The 15,843-nt window shown below is 40.1% G+C and overlaps 1 protein-coding gene across 8 annotated transcripts in view; it reads right to left on the bottom strand.

The window, feature by feature from the left end:
* The window catches only part of RNF180 (ring finger protein 180), a 334,052-nt gene that overhangs the window by 80,880 nt on the left and 237,329 nt on the right, over positions 1–15,843 (bottom strand). For 6 of the 8 annotated variants that reach the window (XM_080972748.1, XM_080972745.1, XM_080972746.1 and 3 more), the window contains exons 1-3: positions 10,663–10,800; positions 7,118–7,245; positions 676–771 (exon numbers count right to left, since the gene is read on the bottom strand). In XM_080972748.1, the coding sequence (XP_080828874.1) occupies positions 676–771; positions 7,118–7,225 (204 nt within the window). In that variant the 5' untranslated portion in view covers positions 7,226–7,245; positions 10,663–10,800. Of the gene's footprint in view, positions 1–675; positions 772–7,117; positions 7,252–10,662; positions 10,801–15,843 lie in introns of those variants that run through there. The other 2 variants (XM_080972743.1, XM_080972744.1) reach the window with 2 other exon arrangements.

Below are 15,843 nucleotides of genomic sequence, written 5' to 3'. Positions count from 1 at the left end.
ACCTTTGAACAGTCTTGTAAACTACAATCCTATGCAGAAGTCAGTCTGTTCAAATCTTTTTGTTAATATATAATTTATTGAAAAATTTCAGTAGAGTGAAAAATGTGGAGAAAAGTCAAAAGAAAAGAAAAAAGTGCTTGAAACTATGCTACAATGCAATATATGGATATATAAGTAGTACCATGATTCTAACGAATATAAAATTATTAACAAGTCATTGTGCTTTTTATAAATGTATTCTATACAATCTATGTTTGTATGTTGCAAAAATAGTCATACTTCTATCCATCTTTCAAAGGGGCCATGGTGTTATCATTGCAATAAATCAAAATCAGTCTTTTAGCAGAAGAGCCCATTTACATCTGTTGAAATCTTACTGAAGTTTCACGACTTATGACACCAAATGAAGTGTGGGAATAGCATTATGTATTACAATTTTACAGAAACTTTGGATGTGTTGATATGCATACTAAATATGGCAAGAGCAGAGTTGACACAATGACTTGTTTATTACAAGCATTTGAAAAGGCATTTACCTACTTAAATAACTATAAAATATGTAATGATATAACTGTACTTCTAAGGCCCTTTATAAAGACCTAGATATTGTTTACTTTATATAGAATATTGCATAGAATTATAAAAAGTTATGCGAGATAAGTAAAATGAACATACATTTTCTATTATACGAGTCACCCAATCTGGAAGTGCTTCTATGTTCATGTGCCATACATTACAGATATCCTGAGAGGCAGTAGAAGCGTGAGGTTCCTGTTGAATTAAGATTCAATATATTAATAACATTCTGACCTACTTTCTATTTTAAAATACCTATCATTGATATTTCCACTTCCAGTGCCATGAACCAATTCCTTTGTATCCATTTCCCGCATTCTTTATTCCTTCCTCCTTGCCTTCAGGCAAATGTGTCCTTTATGCCAGCTCTCCTTCTAATTAGTGCCCCATCAACCTATTTCCCTTTCAACCAGGTTGAACAAGTGGTCTATACCTAGCACCTTTGCTTCTCCTTCTCCAACTATGATGCAGGGTGCATTTCAGTGTTTTACAATTAAGTCATGAAATACAAGTATGCAGTTCTGATGTTTTTATTATAAGTTACCTTTTGAGGGCTTGCCCTAAAAGGCAATAAATATTTGATAGTGTTAAAACACGTATTGTTGATCCTGCAATAAAGAGACAGACCAGCAAGATAAGACTGCTGTCTAGAGAAGGTTTCTACTGTAATGGCCTAGCTGCAAAGATGATGGAACACAGCTGACGTCTCCTAAACATCTTAGAAAATGAGGATTTTCTCAAGAATATAGTGAAAAAGTTTAGGAAATTGTTTCAAATCTTGTGGTTGGATTCTTTCCCGACAGATTATTGTTAAACCTTTATTAATATATCAATTATGAAATTTTATAAATACATTGTTATGATGGTATTTATGCAATCAGTATTATAAGACACTAAGCTTTTCCAAGAATACACTATACATTTAGGAAACAATGGCGGATAAAAGCAAGTTGTGTAATTGTTTAAATAAATGGTGCCGTTTTCTTTCTTTGAAAATAGGCATTGTGCAATGTGTAAACAGAAAATAGCAAATAAATTGTTTCAAATAAATACAGCATTTCATCAGAAAATTAAAAGGTTTAGGGTTACAGATACGTGCCCCAATTCCGAAAGCAGTTGAACTGACAAATTATAGACCCAAGCCAGTTTAGTCTCATTGTTACTAATGTAATAAAAACGTGTTTCAGTTTAATCAGTCTTGTTTAACCAGTTTAAAGATAATGGCATTAGTTTCTAAACTATAAAAGGGTTGCAAGAATAAGAAAAAAAAATGTTTAAAACTAACACAATTTAAATGAATGGGGTCATGTTTAATTCTGAGAAAACCTACTTATTCAATAACATTTGTACAATCACTGGGGTACTTTAAATTCCATTTTCCCCCATAATTTTTTGTTGTTATTTTCCAAACATAAACTTATCTAATTTTAATTTTGTTCTTTGAGCAGGGCAAATTTTTATACTGAAAATAATATTGTGAAGAATACTTGGCTTTAAAACATATGATTATTGGAGCCTTGGCTTTATTTTACTATGGCAGTAACAAAAAGAAAGTAGGAAAAAACAAGAAAAGTAATGAAAAATATTTTAATTTATCTTATGGCTATACTGCAGTATGACATTTAAATGCTACTAAAAGCTTTATCAAGTGCACTCTAAATAATCACAATTTAGTGCCAACAGTTGCACTCCCAAGGCTGAATTCACTGCAGCATATGAAAATGAAATTTTAGGATGTAGCTAAGCCCTGTCTCCAATGTAAGTCCTAAAATATTAAGCAGAAGAAAAAAGCTTTAACACTCTGTATTATTTGCTTAATCTCCAGTTTCTTTCTTACCAGTGGTATAAATAAGTTGCTTGAAAAGTCTGGTGAAGGGGAGGAAGGGAGCTAATATTGTGATGGGAATCCCTGTTTAGTTATGATGTTTACCAAACAAAGTTCAGTCCTAACTTAACCCACTTGAATGTGAGTAAATGATAATAGGTGCCTTATACTAGGTTAGACTATTTGTCCATCTGGCACAGTAATGTTTGCTCTGGTTAGCAGAAGCCCTCCAGGATCTTAATAATGGACAGATAGGGTGCAACCGGATTCATGCCAATTTGGGTGTAAAGTATGTCCCTTAAATCTGTTTTTCTCTCTCTCTGTGTGTAAGGCACTTACAACAAGTTTTCAAGGTGGTGTGGTTGCATTTTCATCTCTTCTTCTTTACAGGTTTATTTTATTATTTATTTTATTTCTTAAATTTCTATACTGCCCTTCATCAGAGGATCACAGGATGGTTTATAATATAAAAACACAAAAATACATACCATAGTAACAAACCAAAACAATACCACCCTGCCACACAAAATCAATTTAGAGTGTTAGTTACTTAGAGCAGCTACAAAGAACAGAAATGTGATCCAGTTTGAAATTGGACTGCATACGCCTCCATGGGGTATGGTATATGGATATATTTTGCACCTCACAGGGGCAATGCATGAAAAAAATGATGTCTGGCCCCATTGCTACATAAATGCAGTCAGAAATGAATCTTCAACATGGCTTGTCAGGTGCTTGACCCTGGCGTTCTAGATGTTTGGTAAATTATTCACATTTATAGAAACCTTACCTAAATATATTAAAAGTTACAGTAAGTCATTATATATAACTGTTACTGAGAAACATTACAATGCCACAATTTTTTTTTGTTATTATCAAAAGCATGAAACCTGCAGGCAATTAAAGTATCTTTTTTCTTGTTCTAATGAAGCTCATAGTTTAAAATATTTGACTGGTAATGTGACTAAAACTTTACTGACGGTCAAATGTCCAAACTGAGTCTACTGTGAGTTTCATACATGTCCTTAAACCTCAATCTGGCTTGTTAACCAGCCTCTGACAGTATTTGCTATCAACTTTCCTTCTTTCCCACTGAACACCAAATCTTCTATCATTTGCAGACTGTTTTTGGGAGAGTTATCTGATTTGTCCTGCAGTGTGGAGAAGGAAAGAAATCAGTGGACTCTCTCCTGCTGTTTCTTCTCTTCTCCAAACTGCAGGGACAGTGGGAGGAAGCCACATCTTGCAAACCCTTTGGAAAGAACAAAAGACTTGACATAAATGCAGATACTGTTCCACCTGGCTCACAGTGACTCTGCCCTGCTGTTTCTTATCTTATCCAGACTTCTGCAAAAGCGAGAAAAGACTCCCCTCTCTTTATCCCTCTGGCAAGTGGAATATATATTGACTTATAGGATGCATTAGGTCCAGTCGTAGCATAGTTGGATACATATTTAGAGATGTGCGCATTTTCTTTGAAACCCAACTTGAATGCACTGTGATCTGTTCACTGGAGCTCAGCGTCTTTTCCTCTTCACACCCTCTTAATGTATATAGGCTCCTTGTCAGACAAGAAAGGTGTAATGGACAAATAAACATCCTTTTAAAAGTCCACCTACCCCTCTCTCTGCAAAGCAGATCAACGTGTGCATATCAGATAGTCCTGATGGCAGTCTTACTTTCTAGCTCTGCCCTCTGCAGTGCATGCATGCTTTAGTTAGGATAGCAAGTAGACCATGCAGCAAGGGCATAATGTGCTTCGTGTGTGTGTGGTGGTGGGGAAGCAGTTTCCTCTAAGCTTACTACTGCAGGCATAGTCTACCCAGCAAGTGACAGAATATGCAGATAAATTATAGAGTACTGTACTTTCTTTGGAGGGATGTGTGCATATGTGTAGGTGTTGTATTTCTGGACAAGTCTTACTGAGCCTCTTCTCCTCCATTTCTCCACAGCCATATCAAGGTACACTTCCACATTTCTTTTTAATTTGAAAAAAGTCACAGAGAATAAACTTGTGAGATATCAGATATCTATTACCCATCCAGCACGAGATGTTTGAGAATTGCTTAAAAAAAATCCTTCTAATGTAACATAAAAGTTGGATGGTACTGAAGACTTTAAAAGCATTGATAGTAAATTATAATATTGTGTAAAAATAATCTCACCTTTATGAATAAACACCTTTAAGACACATTATTATCGTCTGCTGCTTTTAGAGGGACCACTGCATCATAGCCTGGTGCTTTTGTGGCCAGTCAGATGACTGGAAGGAGATGGAAGGACCTAAGTGTTATGTACACTCTATATTTAAAAACGTACGTACTACAAAATAATGCCCGTTCTGTTTGTGTGTGTGTGTAGAAAAGCCCTTTTAAACTATGCAGGCCAATAAAACTCCCTCTTCCACCCATCAGCTGCTTTCAGAAAGCTTCTGAGATTTCACCAGATTCTCGTTCACACTTTCAAGCATATCTTCACTATCATGAGGGCCAATTACTTGCTTTTAAAAAAGACTAAGCCTGAGAAACTTGAGGTACTGAATTCTGTGCCTGATAACATATTGTGGAAAAAATCATGCAATGCACAAAGCCTTAGTTATAACAAGTGTAGGAAGCAGACCTTTTGGCTGGAGAAGCTTGATGAATTTGAAGGCTTATTTCTTAGCTGAAACTGGTCAAACAAGAGAAATAGATGGCTTTTGACACTGTCAAAACTGGAATCCTAAAAATATCCTGCTACTCACATAAAAAGCTGTAAAAAGTACAGATAATTCACAAGCCACATATTGCCTGTTCTTGCACTGGGTTGCAAGGTAGGACGGATGCAAAACTTTTGACATCTGTTTGTCTTTATTAACCATGTGATTGCACATAGTGCATTGGGTTGCTTGCCTAGCCCTGTTATGCTGAATCATGTTATAACATCTGAAGAATGTGTAGGAGACACTACAGTTAAGCTAGAAGCAGATACAAAAACACCATCCAGATTCTCCTTACAGATTATTTCAAATCATTAAGAGGTGGAAATTTTTAAAGGGTTGCTATATAAGGAAAGGAAAATAATGTGAATTTCTTTTTCTGCATGTATCATCCAGTTTCATAATCCAGATTAAGAATAAAGCTGCTCCCAATAGTCTATGTTTAAGTTAGAAATACAAAACTGAAAAAAATGATGTTATTTTCTTTCCTGGCAAACACAGCATTACATTGCGGATGAAGAATCAGCATGGTGCACTTTTACTTTGCTCTTCTCTGAACCAGCATTATAAAAGACATCAGCAGGGGAGCTAGTGGAAACCACTGCTTGATAATTAACTGATGCTGCAAAATGACAGCAACTGCACAAATGCATTTTGTATTTTGTTTTTTTTAAGACAAGATTTAAACTTCCCATTTTTTGATGAAAATGATTTTCTTAGCTAGTGAATTATGATGATATATTAACAATTTACGAAGCTGCCTGAAACTGTCTCAGACAAGGCATCCCCAAACTCAGCCCTCCAGATGTTTTGGGACTACAATTCCCATCATCCCTGACCACTAGTCCTGTTAGTTAGGGATGATGGGAATGGTAGTCCCAAAACATCTAGAGGGCTGAGTTTGGAGATGCCTGGTCTCAGACCATCGGTCCATCGAGCCCAGGCCTGCCCATTCAATCTAGTATCAGCTCTCCAAGGCCTCTTTCCTAGTTCCCCTATCTGAGATTCTTTAATGGGTTGAGAAATGATAGGCTGTAGAGGAAGCGGGCTTGAGCAATGGACCAATGCCACGATTATTTGTAAACTAATCTGACGGATTTCCATAGCACTTCTAAGTAATTGTGAAAGCAACTGAACAGAAAACAGCACTGTTAAAGAGAATAGGTGCATTCAAAAGAAACCTGTGTTCTTAATTTACATTGATTTCAATAGGATTTAAGTGTGCTGGGTTACCAATAGCAATAACAATAATAGTTGTTGAAATTATTTTATCACAGTGAAAAGCACCCCATCACCTAAAAGGTCTGTGCCAAACAGATTCCTTTCTGACTGTAAAATAATGTAATAATTCTGGTGCCTACTGATCCTTTATTCATCTTCCTGTGCAGTCGAAACAGTTATTACAAGTTTAAGCTTATTTATACTTTTCAGAAGTTAAACCTTGCGAGCCCTTGTTCTGCTCCCTGCTGCAATGGTGAATCTCTCTAAACTATCCTTATAAATCATACAGATTAGGCAATTTAGCATTGCGGATATCTTTAATTTTTTTGCTTTCCTAAAATTTTAGGGTTAGCAAGTTAATAGCACTGAATTATAACTACAAATCAAAATAAATACTTACTACACTAGTTTGAGCTGCAGAGTTGTAGAAAATTTGTAAAGTTGAACACACTCTCTACAATGTAACTCATGGCTATGGAGAACACAGATCCAGTACAACAGCACAAAACCGGTATTGTGATTTACTTCCCTGTTTTCTGCACTGGGCATATATGACATCTACAATACAATACAATACAAATATGAAAGAGTACTTCAGAATACTAAAAATATCAATAATGCTCCATTTGATAAACAAATGGTTTAAATTGTCCAATGGGTGAATATCCATAACCCAGTTCTTCTTAATTCAGTAGTATATAAACTGTGCAATTTTGAACATGTTAATTCCAGCACTCCTAAATTATAAATACATATTCTAGTAATGGCCTAGAAGAAACAATATATTTTTTACTTACTTCAAAGACCAAATCTGTAGTTTGGTCGTTTATGAGGCAATCAGAATTAGCTACGTATTTTCGACACTTCCAGCAACGAAGCATGTCACCCTGACCTTGGCTAGTCATCTTAACTCTGGTTCTTTGAACTATATCTGTTAGAATCAAATAAAAATAGCATACTTTATTATGTTTCTGTATTCTGTGTTTTTTCACCAGTTCTTTCAGAGAAAGAGAAGCTTACATTTTATTCTGATGTACAAAGTTATGGGTCAATCCACATTAGCTGATGTTTTATCCATATTAATCGCTTCTTGACTCTTCACAATGCACTTACTACTCAGACCTACTTGTATTGATGCCACTACTTATGATCTTTTATCCTGTGTTTTATCAGAGTACTTTATGCTAACTTTTATTAGTTACTGCGTTTTGCTCCCATTCATTTCCTCATGTGCACCTTCTGCACAGTATTGCTACCAAAATCAGCGGGAGTGGTTTTGTTCCTGTGAAATCGGTTTAGCCCTCTTTTCCCCACTTTCCTCCCCTGCTCCATCTCTGAATTTACAATGGATCTGAGGAAAGTAAAGTTTATTCTCTATTTTATTCCCATTAACAGAACAGTCATATTAATGACAGTCATATTCTTGGTTGTTTTTGTTTTGTTTTTTTGCAAAGGTCCAAATAATTTGAACAAATAGTTCTGCTATCTATGCAGATTCCTTGAACAGATGCAGGGTGCAGCTGAATTTCCATCATGCCCCATAACCACATCCCCCGCATCATCACCATGTTCAAGTTTTCAATACCTGAAGAGGTAACTCAGTGTAAAATCTTTACCTGATTGCAAAGCTAAAAGGAAACTTCAGTTCTTCATTCACATAAGCAGTCCCATAGGACTGCTTACAGGAATGTATTTCTGACAGGTGAAATATGTTGCTTTAGAACAATTGTGGCTTTGCTCTGCAGCAACATGTTCTCCCTCTGACTGTTGCTTTGAGTCAAGGTTTTTCCTGAAGTATTAAACTATATTAAACCATGACTAGTTAGATTTCTAGTCCCCATTGTCAAATTTGTCAACTATGATTGACAAAAACAAAACGTTACATAATGAAATATCATCATTTTTCAGTGTTTCAAGGCTAAACACCTGGCACAGTCAGTAAGAGTCAGGCCTCTAGTTAACCTCTGGTAGACTCTGTAAACTCCCATACCCATACCATACCAACCATTCCATACTCCTCCAACCGGTGAGGCCCATAATCCACAAGGATTTAATCTAGAAACAAATTACAGTGGTGCCTCGCAAGACGAAATTAATTCGTTCCGCAAGTTTTTTCTTCTTGCGAGTTTTTCGTCTTGCGATGCACAGTTTCCCATAGGAATGCATTGAAAATCAATTAATGCGTTCCTAGGGAAACCGCTTGCCAGGCTGGCGGTGCGGAGAAGGGCTTTTCTCCCCACCGCAAGCCTTCAGGACAGGTACGGGAACAGAGGGGAAGGCGCGCAGCGCTTTCCCTCTGTTCCCGGGGCTTGCGTGGGAGGAGGGTTTTTCCTCCCCACCGCCAACATTCAGAACAGCATTCTGAATGTTGGCGGTGGGAAGGAAAACCCTCCTCCCACCCCAAGTCTTCAGGAAAGCCATCCGATGCCGGGCGGCGGGAGAAGGTGTCCCCCCCCCGCCCGGCATCGGAGCTTTGTTCCGATGCCGGGCGGCGGGAGGAGGCGTTTCCCCCCCCCGCCCGGCATCGGAGCTTCGTTCCGATGCCGGGCGGCGGGAGGAGGCATTCCCCCCCCCCCGCCCAGCATCGGAGCTTCGTTCCGATGCCGGGCGGGGGGGAGGAGGCGTTCCCCCCCCCCGCCCGGCATCGGAGCTTTGTTCCGATGCCGGGCGGGGGGGGGGAGGAGGCGTTCTTCCCCCCCCCCGCCCGGCATCGGAGCTTTGTTCCGATGCCGGGCGGCGGGAGGAGGTCCGAGGACAGTGGGGAAGACGCGCTGCGCTTCCCCGCTGTCCCGGAGATTTCCCTATGGGCTTTCGTCTTGCGAAGCAAGCCCATAGGGAAATTCGTTTTGCGAAGCGCCTCCAAAACGGAAAACCCTTTCGTCTAGCGGGTTTTCCGTCTTGCGAGGCGTTCGTCTTGCGGGGCACCACTGTATGGAATTCAACTGCCACTAAAAGATGCTTAGCTTTCAAGGACAAAATGAGATGGTATGGTAAATGTGAATGTGCATTTGATATATTTGCTTTTTATTTGGTGTCAATAGCAGCTTGGGAACAGTGTGTGTGAGAGATTTTCATCAGAATCAATTGCACAGTGGGAAAGGACTATCCCTCCTGAGTGTTGTGGTCCCGATCCTGACCTCCACTCTTCTCCAACAATTGTTATTTGTAAAGTAAAAACAAATCATGCTAAATGCATACATGTATTTAATGTGTCCTCTCATTTGCTCCAGAGTTTGTGGTGCATTGCTCCTTTAAAAAAAGTTCATGAAATTCTTTTATTAGTCAAGTTTACTCATGTCCTGCTTGAGGAGAGTATGCTTAGCTCTTCTATGTTTGGATACAATGAAAAATGCTAATGCTTACAGAAAACTTGAATATCTTGAAGTACGCCTAACTGTGTATTTAAGCAGCAGACATTGTATTTGTTTCCATCATGAAAAATCTTATTGCTCAGATGTAATTTTGCTAGTGCCATGAACATGCCTACTGAAAGGTGGTACATAAATCTAACATAAAACTACATAGCACACACACAGAGCACAATACTATAGACGTCTGCTCAAAGGGAAATCCCACTGTGTTCAGTGTTTCCTTCCCCCAAGAAAGTGGGTATAGGATACAGCCTTAGTGGACCTTTTAGAATTGAGCTGTAGGAATTCTCCACCAACAGTGCTTCAGAAATGGGGAGAGTATCTTACATGTGTGTACTTGGCAGGGATCTCCTGTGTGTGGGTTGTAATATTATTGAGCATTAGTGGTTTATTTATGAATGGTTCGATGACAGAGATAATACTTTAGGTAGTGAATGATTGTACTGGTTCTATAGAATAGATGATGAGTGAGATTAGGTGAGTGGTTGTATGAATAATGTTTGTTATGATAATTGAAATCTTACATTATACTGCCTGGTAATGCTCTCCTGACTTGATTTATATTGCTATGGTATTTATGTAAATGCATATTCTTTATGTATTTTCTTATTTATTGTACTGCCTTGCAATCTTCATGTTGTAAGCAGTCTATAAATGGAAATTAAGAATAATAAGCATCATAAATCCCTGTGGAATTTAGCAGTTTAAGTAGTGCCCCCCCTCCTTAAAAGAAGCAGCATGCTTTCCTGCTCAACTGCTGGACCTTCAAGAAAAGGCACTTTTCGCTTACAAATGACTGAAACGTCATCCAGAAAAAACGGCTGCGATTCTAAATGTGCTTTCAAGTTAACTCCCTCGAAATCAAAAAGGCGCTTCAGATGAAATACATGTAGAAAAGGGAGCATGGTTCCTCCCTCCACCTTTCCTACGAAACAGGTGGGGAAAAGCTTCTCTCATCTCTCTCTCTCCACACACATACTGTATTTTTTACTCCTGCTGCTGCCGCCGCCCCTACTGTTTGACAGGGGGTCGTGTGGGGAAGGGCGATGCCACTGCCTTTCCTTTCCACGCGGCTTCCCTCGCGGGACCGTCCTGGCTGCTGTGCCCCCTTCAGACGAGGCGCCCCTTTATTCTACACCCACAGGGAAGAGGCAGCCTTCGTGTGACACCCCCTTCTCCCTCTGCCCTCACGCGAAGGCTGGAAGAGGAGGAGGAGGCGCCTGCCTGCTTGTCTCCTCGACCACAGCGACTAGGCCTCCTCCTCTTCCTCAGCCCGGCAGTGCCTGACAGAAACTCCCGCGCGCTCGCCCGCCCCCATTTACCTGCCTCTGCCCCTCTTGGCGCCCGGCCGCTGCGAAGGCGCCCTCTGAGGGAGAGCAAGGAGGGCGTCAGAGAGGCCTGGTTGGCTCGGCGGTGCTTTGTCGAGTCTCCGCCGAGGGGGGATTATGAGAGATGCGGGCTGTCGCGGCGCCAAACGGGAAGAGACGGGAGACAAACGGCAGCGGAAAGCGCTCGGTCTCCTCGGGCAAAGCGGGGCGCTGGAAGCGGGAGAAGAAGGACTCGTCGGCTTCGCCCGCGCCCTCGTTTTCCTTCAGCGCCGCTCCTTCCCGGGATGGTGGCTGTAGTAGTAGAGCAGGCTGGGAGGGGCGGCGAGGTCTATCTAAAGTACCGTCGCCGCCTGCTGCTGCGGCTGCTGCTGCTTCTCGCGCCTATAGCTATAATATAGCTGCTTCTTTTCTTTCCGAAAGGAAAGCACCAGAGCATAGGGGGTGGAGGATCTGACCCCGAGCCCTACTGCTTGTGGTTGCTTTGGAGCGCGCTCCGTACATGCTCAGAGTACTTCTCAAAAGGAAAGCCTTGCCCTATTCTATAGGTTAGGCACTAGGAGTCACTGAGGTGTCGTTGTTGGACTGTGACCAGGGAAATCTTGGTTTAAATCCCCCTCCCAGGCTTGAAGTCTGCTGGGTGATCCTGGGCCAGTCATCGTCTCTCAGTCTCGCCTACCTCGTAAGGGTGGTTGTAAGGATCAATGGGCATTGCATGCTCTGGGCTCCTTGGCAGAAAAAAGGGGTAGAAACGTAATAAATCAATAATCTGGCGGTTAAGGTCTTGCTGCTCAAACAAGCACCAAAGTTTCGCTGTTGGTATTATACACTTGAAGGGATTGCACTACCAAAATACTCTTGAGGAGAACGTTTCCATGGGACCAGGTTATGTGTTGGCTTCCACTTTTTGTAGCTCAGAGTCCGCAAGTCAACACATTTATTACAGATATTTCTTCATTCTCGCAGGGCAGACTTATCAAATGTAAAAGCTTATTCATTGCTCTCTTCTAGGATTGTTGTATGGAATGTATTTGGTGAAAGGGGCACCTTTGGGGTATTCACAAAAGTAGTGTTGTGTGTGTGTGAAAAACAGAATCTCTCTCCCTGTTATAAGATTATATTTTTATCTTGCATTCTAGACCAATGATGTTTCTCAGTTGACTCTGAAAGCAACAATTCTGCTGGCAGGTGCTGAACGTAGAATGGAAATAAGCTGCAGACCCTGCCCTCAGACTTTAAAAAAAGTAATGTACAAGGCAACATGTGCAAAGGAAAGCAAGTTGAAGGAAAGCACTAAGATCTGTTTGTTAATGTCTGCATGAGAGATTTTAACAGGTCTTTGCACTGATCTTCCATTACTGGATTTCTTCCTGGGATGGAGCTGGTTGCTGCATCTAACTGGCTCTTTGCCCTTTTGCCAGCCAGAATGACCTTGCCTTCATTTTTTCATTCTCCGTGCAGCTGACTTTTGGGATGGTATTCTTCCTTGTAGGACAAAATTCAATCTCAGTGTTGCTGCATCTGCTCATTCTCTCATCAATATCTGGGGACATGGTAATATCCACCTTGCTATGGAGCTTTTCTGGGGAGGGAAGGATTGCATAATGATAACCTCCTTTGTGCTTTCAGTAGTGACAGAGGCCAGGATGTCCTTCCCTTGCTTCTGGGTAGCTCATACCATTGTCAATGAAGAAGCCATTAATGAAGGGGCATGCACTCAGTGGTTCTGTGGAAAGGCTCTGAGCTGCAATTGTCATTGTTGTCTATATCTGCTTTAAAGAGACATTTCATGTTTTTGCTGGATTATAACAGCACAGATTACAACAGCACAGAATTGTTCCAAAGCTTTTCATCATCTGGAATAATCTGTGACCTATTTAAAGCACCAAAATATAACATGACAGTGCAGATGCTGACATTTGCAAGACCACCAGCTTGGTTGTGAAGTTTAAATGTTCCATTGCATATCTTACTGTGTAAGATATGAAAATGTTTAATTAGCATTGTAACCCACCTGGTGATAAATATTATAAAGAGCACTACATAAATAGCTCAAGTAAATAAAGAGTTTGTGATTGTGAGTGGGCACTATAACATTTGGTAGCAGTAGCCTAGTGGCAGCTGGCAATTGACTTAGGTTATTTTTCCAGGCTCTGTGCTGTCTTTGTGTGTAGTCATAGTTGCCAGTGTTGTTGCTTTTTATTTTTATTTTACAAAATTTCTGTGCCAGGTAATTTCTTACAAGTGCAGAACAAGTATTATGTAGTGTCTATAACAGTGTGAATTCTGCAGTATGAAGTGGTTGTGTGTTCATATATGGGGTAAGGCAATTCTGCAAGTAAATTGGTTCCAAGCTGTTAAAGGCTTTATATACTAATAGTGACATCTTGAATTTGGCCTGGTAGCAAAGAGGCAACCAGTGGAGATCTCTGAACAGAGGTCTAAAATGCTAACAGGGTCTCCTTCCTGTTGGCAATTGAGCTGCATCATTCTGTACTAACTGCAGATTCTGGCTCAAGTGCAAGGGAATCACTACTTGCTTCCTAAACAGCTCCTTGCACCTTGTAATGGCATCAGGAATGACATTAAGTTGGTCTAGAGACATCACTGAGGTGGGAGAAACTAGATTTCATGCTGTTTTTTCTATGTAGTTCTATTGCAGAAAGCCATTCTATTTTACCCATTGGGTAATAAAAGTTCAGTTCTTAGCATATTGTTAGACTGCATTCAGATATTGCTGGATGAAGCCAATAATGCCTCTTTTTAGATAGTAGTGTATCTTTTTATTGTACAGTGGTACCTCGGGTTACATATGCTTCAGGTTACAGACTCCGCTAACCCAGAAATATTACCTCGGGTTAAGAACTTTGCTTCAGGATGAGAACAGAAATCATGCTCCGGCAGCACAACAGCAGCAGGAGGCCCCATTAGCTAAAGTGGTGCTTCAGGTTAAGAACAGCTTCAGGTTAAGAACGGACCTCCGGAACGAATTAAGTACTTAACCTGAGGTACCACTGTATTCCCCAATTAAGCTTCTGTTCTAATGGGTACCCTGTGGCGTTAAATAATTCATTACAATTATTTAGACTTTTTAATGTCATTGCTTCACCACAACAGTTAACCAGCTTTGATTTTTTTTTTTTTGTAATAATGGAAATCTCTGTAGTGCACCCAGTTCTAATAAGTTAACACTTCAAACACTTAACAATTACTTGACAATGTGTGACTGGTCCAATGACTTTATTTCAGTCCTAATGCGAGCATTCCAAGTTTGGAACGTTCACAGGAATATGATCAACTAAGTGTGAACAGCGTTTTTACAAGGTTTAACCACAAATCCCCTGCTTTGTTCATAGAAAAGCTCTGGTGAGTTATCTCTTAAATATGATAGCACTTGTAGCCGTAAACAACACACAAAGATAATATGGTAACTTCCTGAAAGATTAATTTGCACCATTTCCCCCTTTCTTTCAATACACATAAATCACTAAGTTATTACTTTTGCTTCACAAAAGCTGTTACTTTTGTTTCAAAATGAGGGATCATCAAGGGTCCTTTGTGAGGCTAGAGTTATTATTGTTATTGGAAGGATGCAGCTCTAATTGCTATTTCTTGTTGCAATAAGGCTCATTGCTGACAAATCTCATGGAACGACTTTGGGTTGTTGATGAACATACACTAAAGCTGAGAGAGATTCTTTTGATAGCCAATATATTGGAAAAAATAAAAAATAAAAAGAAATGTGAGTTAATTTCAGGACACCCCGCAAGAGTTCTGAGAGATGTACAGTATTCTACACCCACAGAGGTACAAATCCCAGCACCTTTAACAAACTACAGGTCCCAGGATTCTTGTGGGTGTGGTTTAAATGTATTGTGTCTACTGTACACAGCCAAATAGTATAGCTACTCTTCAGTTAAGATCAATGCGAGAACTTAAGGAATTGTACATAGCAATCCGAATTGTTCTGATTCATGTTGCATCTCGTGTGCGTATCTGTAATTAGTTATAAAGAGCAAACTAGGGTTCAAGGCTTGATTCTGTGTCACCTTATATCTTGTTAAAGCACATCCCTGTAGGACCACTGCTTTGGAGAAGAGGCTCTCCAGTCTGTTTCCTGATCTATGGGGGTAACTCTGAATGCTCAGTGATGAGGAAAATGCACCTGGATTACAGTAATCCTCCTGATTATCACTTGCTTCTCAGGTTGGGCACTGTCATTTGGAGCCAGGCCTACAGGATGTGGCATTGGGCTATGTCTCAAATTAAGACCTAGCTACAAGATGTCAAAACTTTGGAACTCATTTGTGATTGTGCAGCCATTCAATCTAGAAAATTAACTTCCATAAATGTTGGAATGCATGTCTTTGGGAAAGAAATAATAACAGAAACTAGCTTCCCTATAGAGTTATTTTAGAAAGCCTGCAAGAGGCTCAAACATTAATATTTTAAATTGTAATATTGGAATTCTCTAGAAGAGATTTGTTGTGCCTTTTACAGTTTATAGTTTATATCTGGTCTCTCTCTCCCTTTACCCCAAAGTGAAAATATATTTAGGGCATTTTCTTTACTGCTGTTCCAAGTTCTTTAATAACAAGACCTGAATGTCTTGACTGTCACTTCAGTCCAAGTGATTAAGAACCAGTGTGGTGCAGTGATTAGAGTGTCAAACTGAAACTGGGGAAACTGAGTCAAATCACATTCGCCACTAAGCTGCGAAACTCGCTGGGTGACCTGGGACCAGCCCCTCTCACTCAGAGTTTGTTGTTAGGTTAAAATGGGAAGTGAGGAGGAAGGAAAGGGAAACATGTATGCTGTCTTTAACTC

The sequence above is a fragment of the Podarcis pityusensis genome, assembly GCF_964106645.2.
Source record: "Podarcis pityusensis genome assembly, chromosome: 11".
In the NCBI taxonomy this organism is placed as follows: domain Eukaryota; kingdom Metazoa; phylum Chordata; class Lepidosauria; order Squamata; family Lacertidae; genus Podarcis; species Podarcis pityusensis.
The sequence above is the reverse complement of the archived record's forward strand: the minus strand, read 5'-3'. Positions and strand labels throughout refer to the sequence as shown.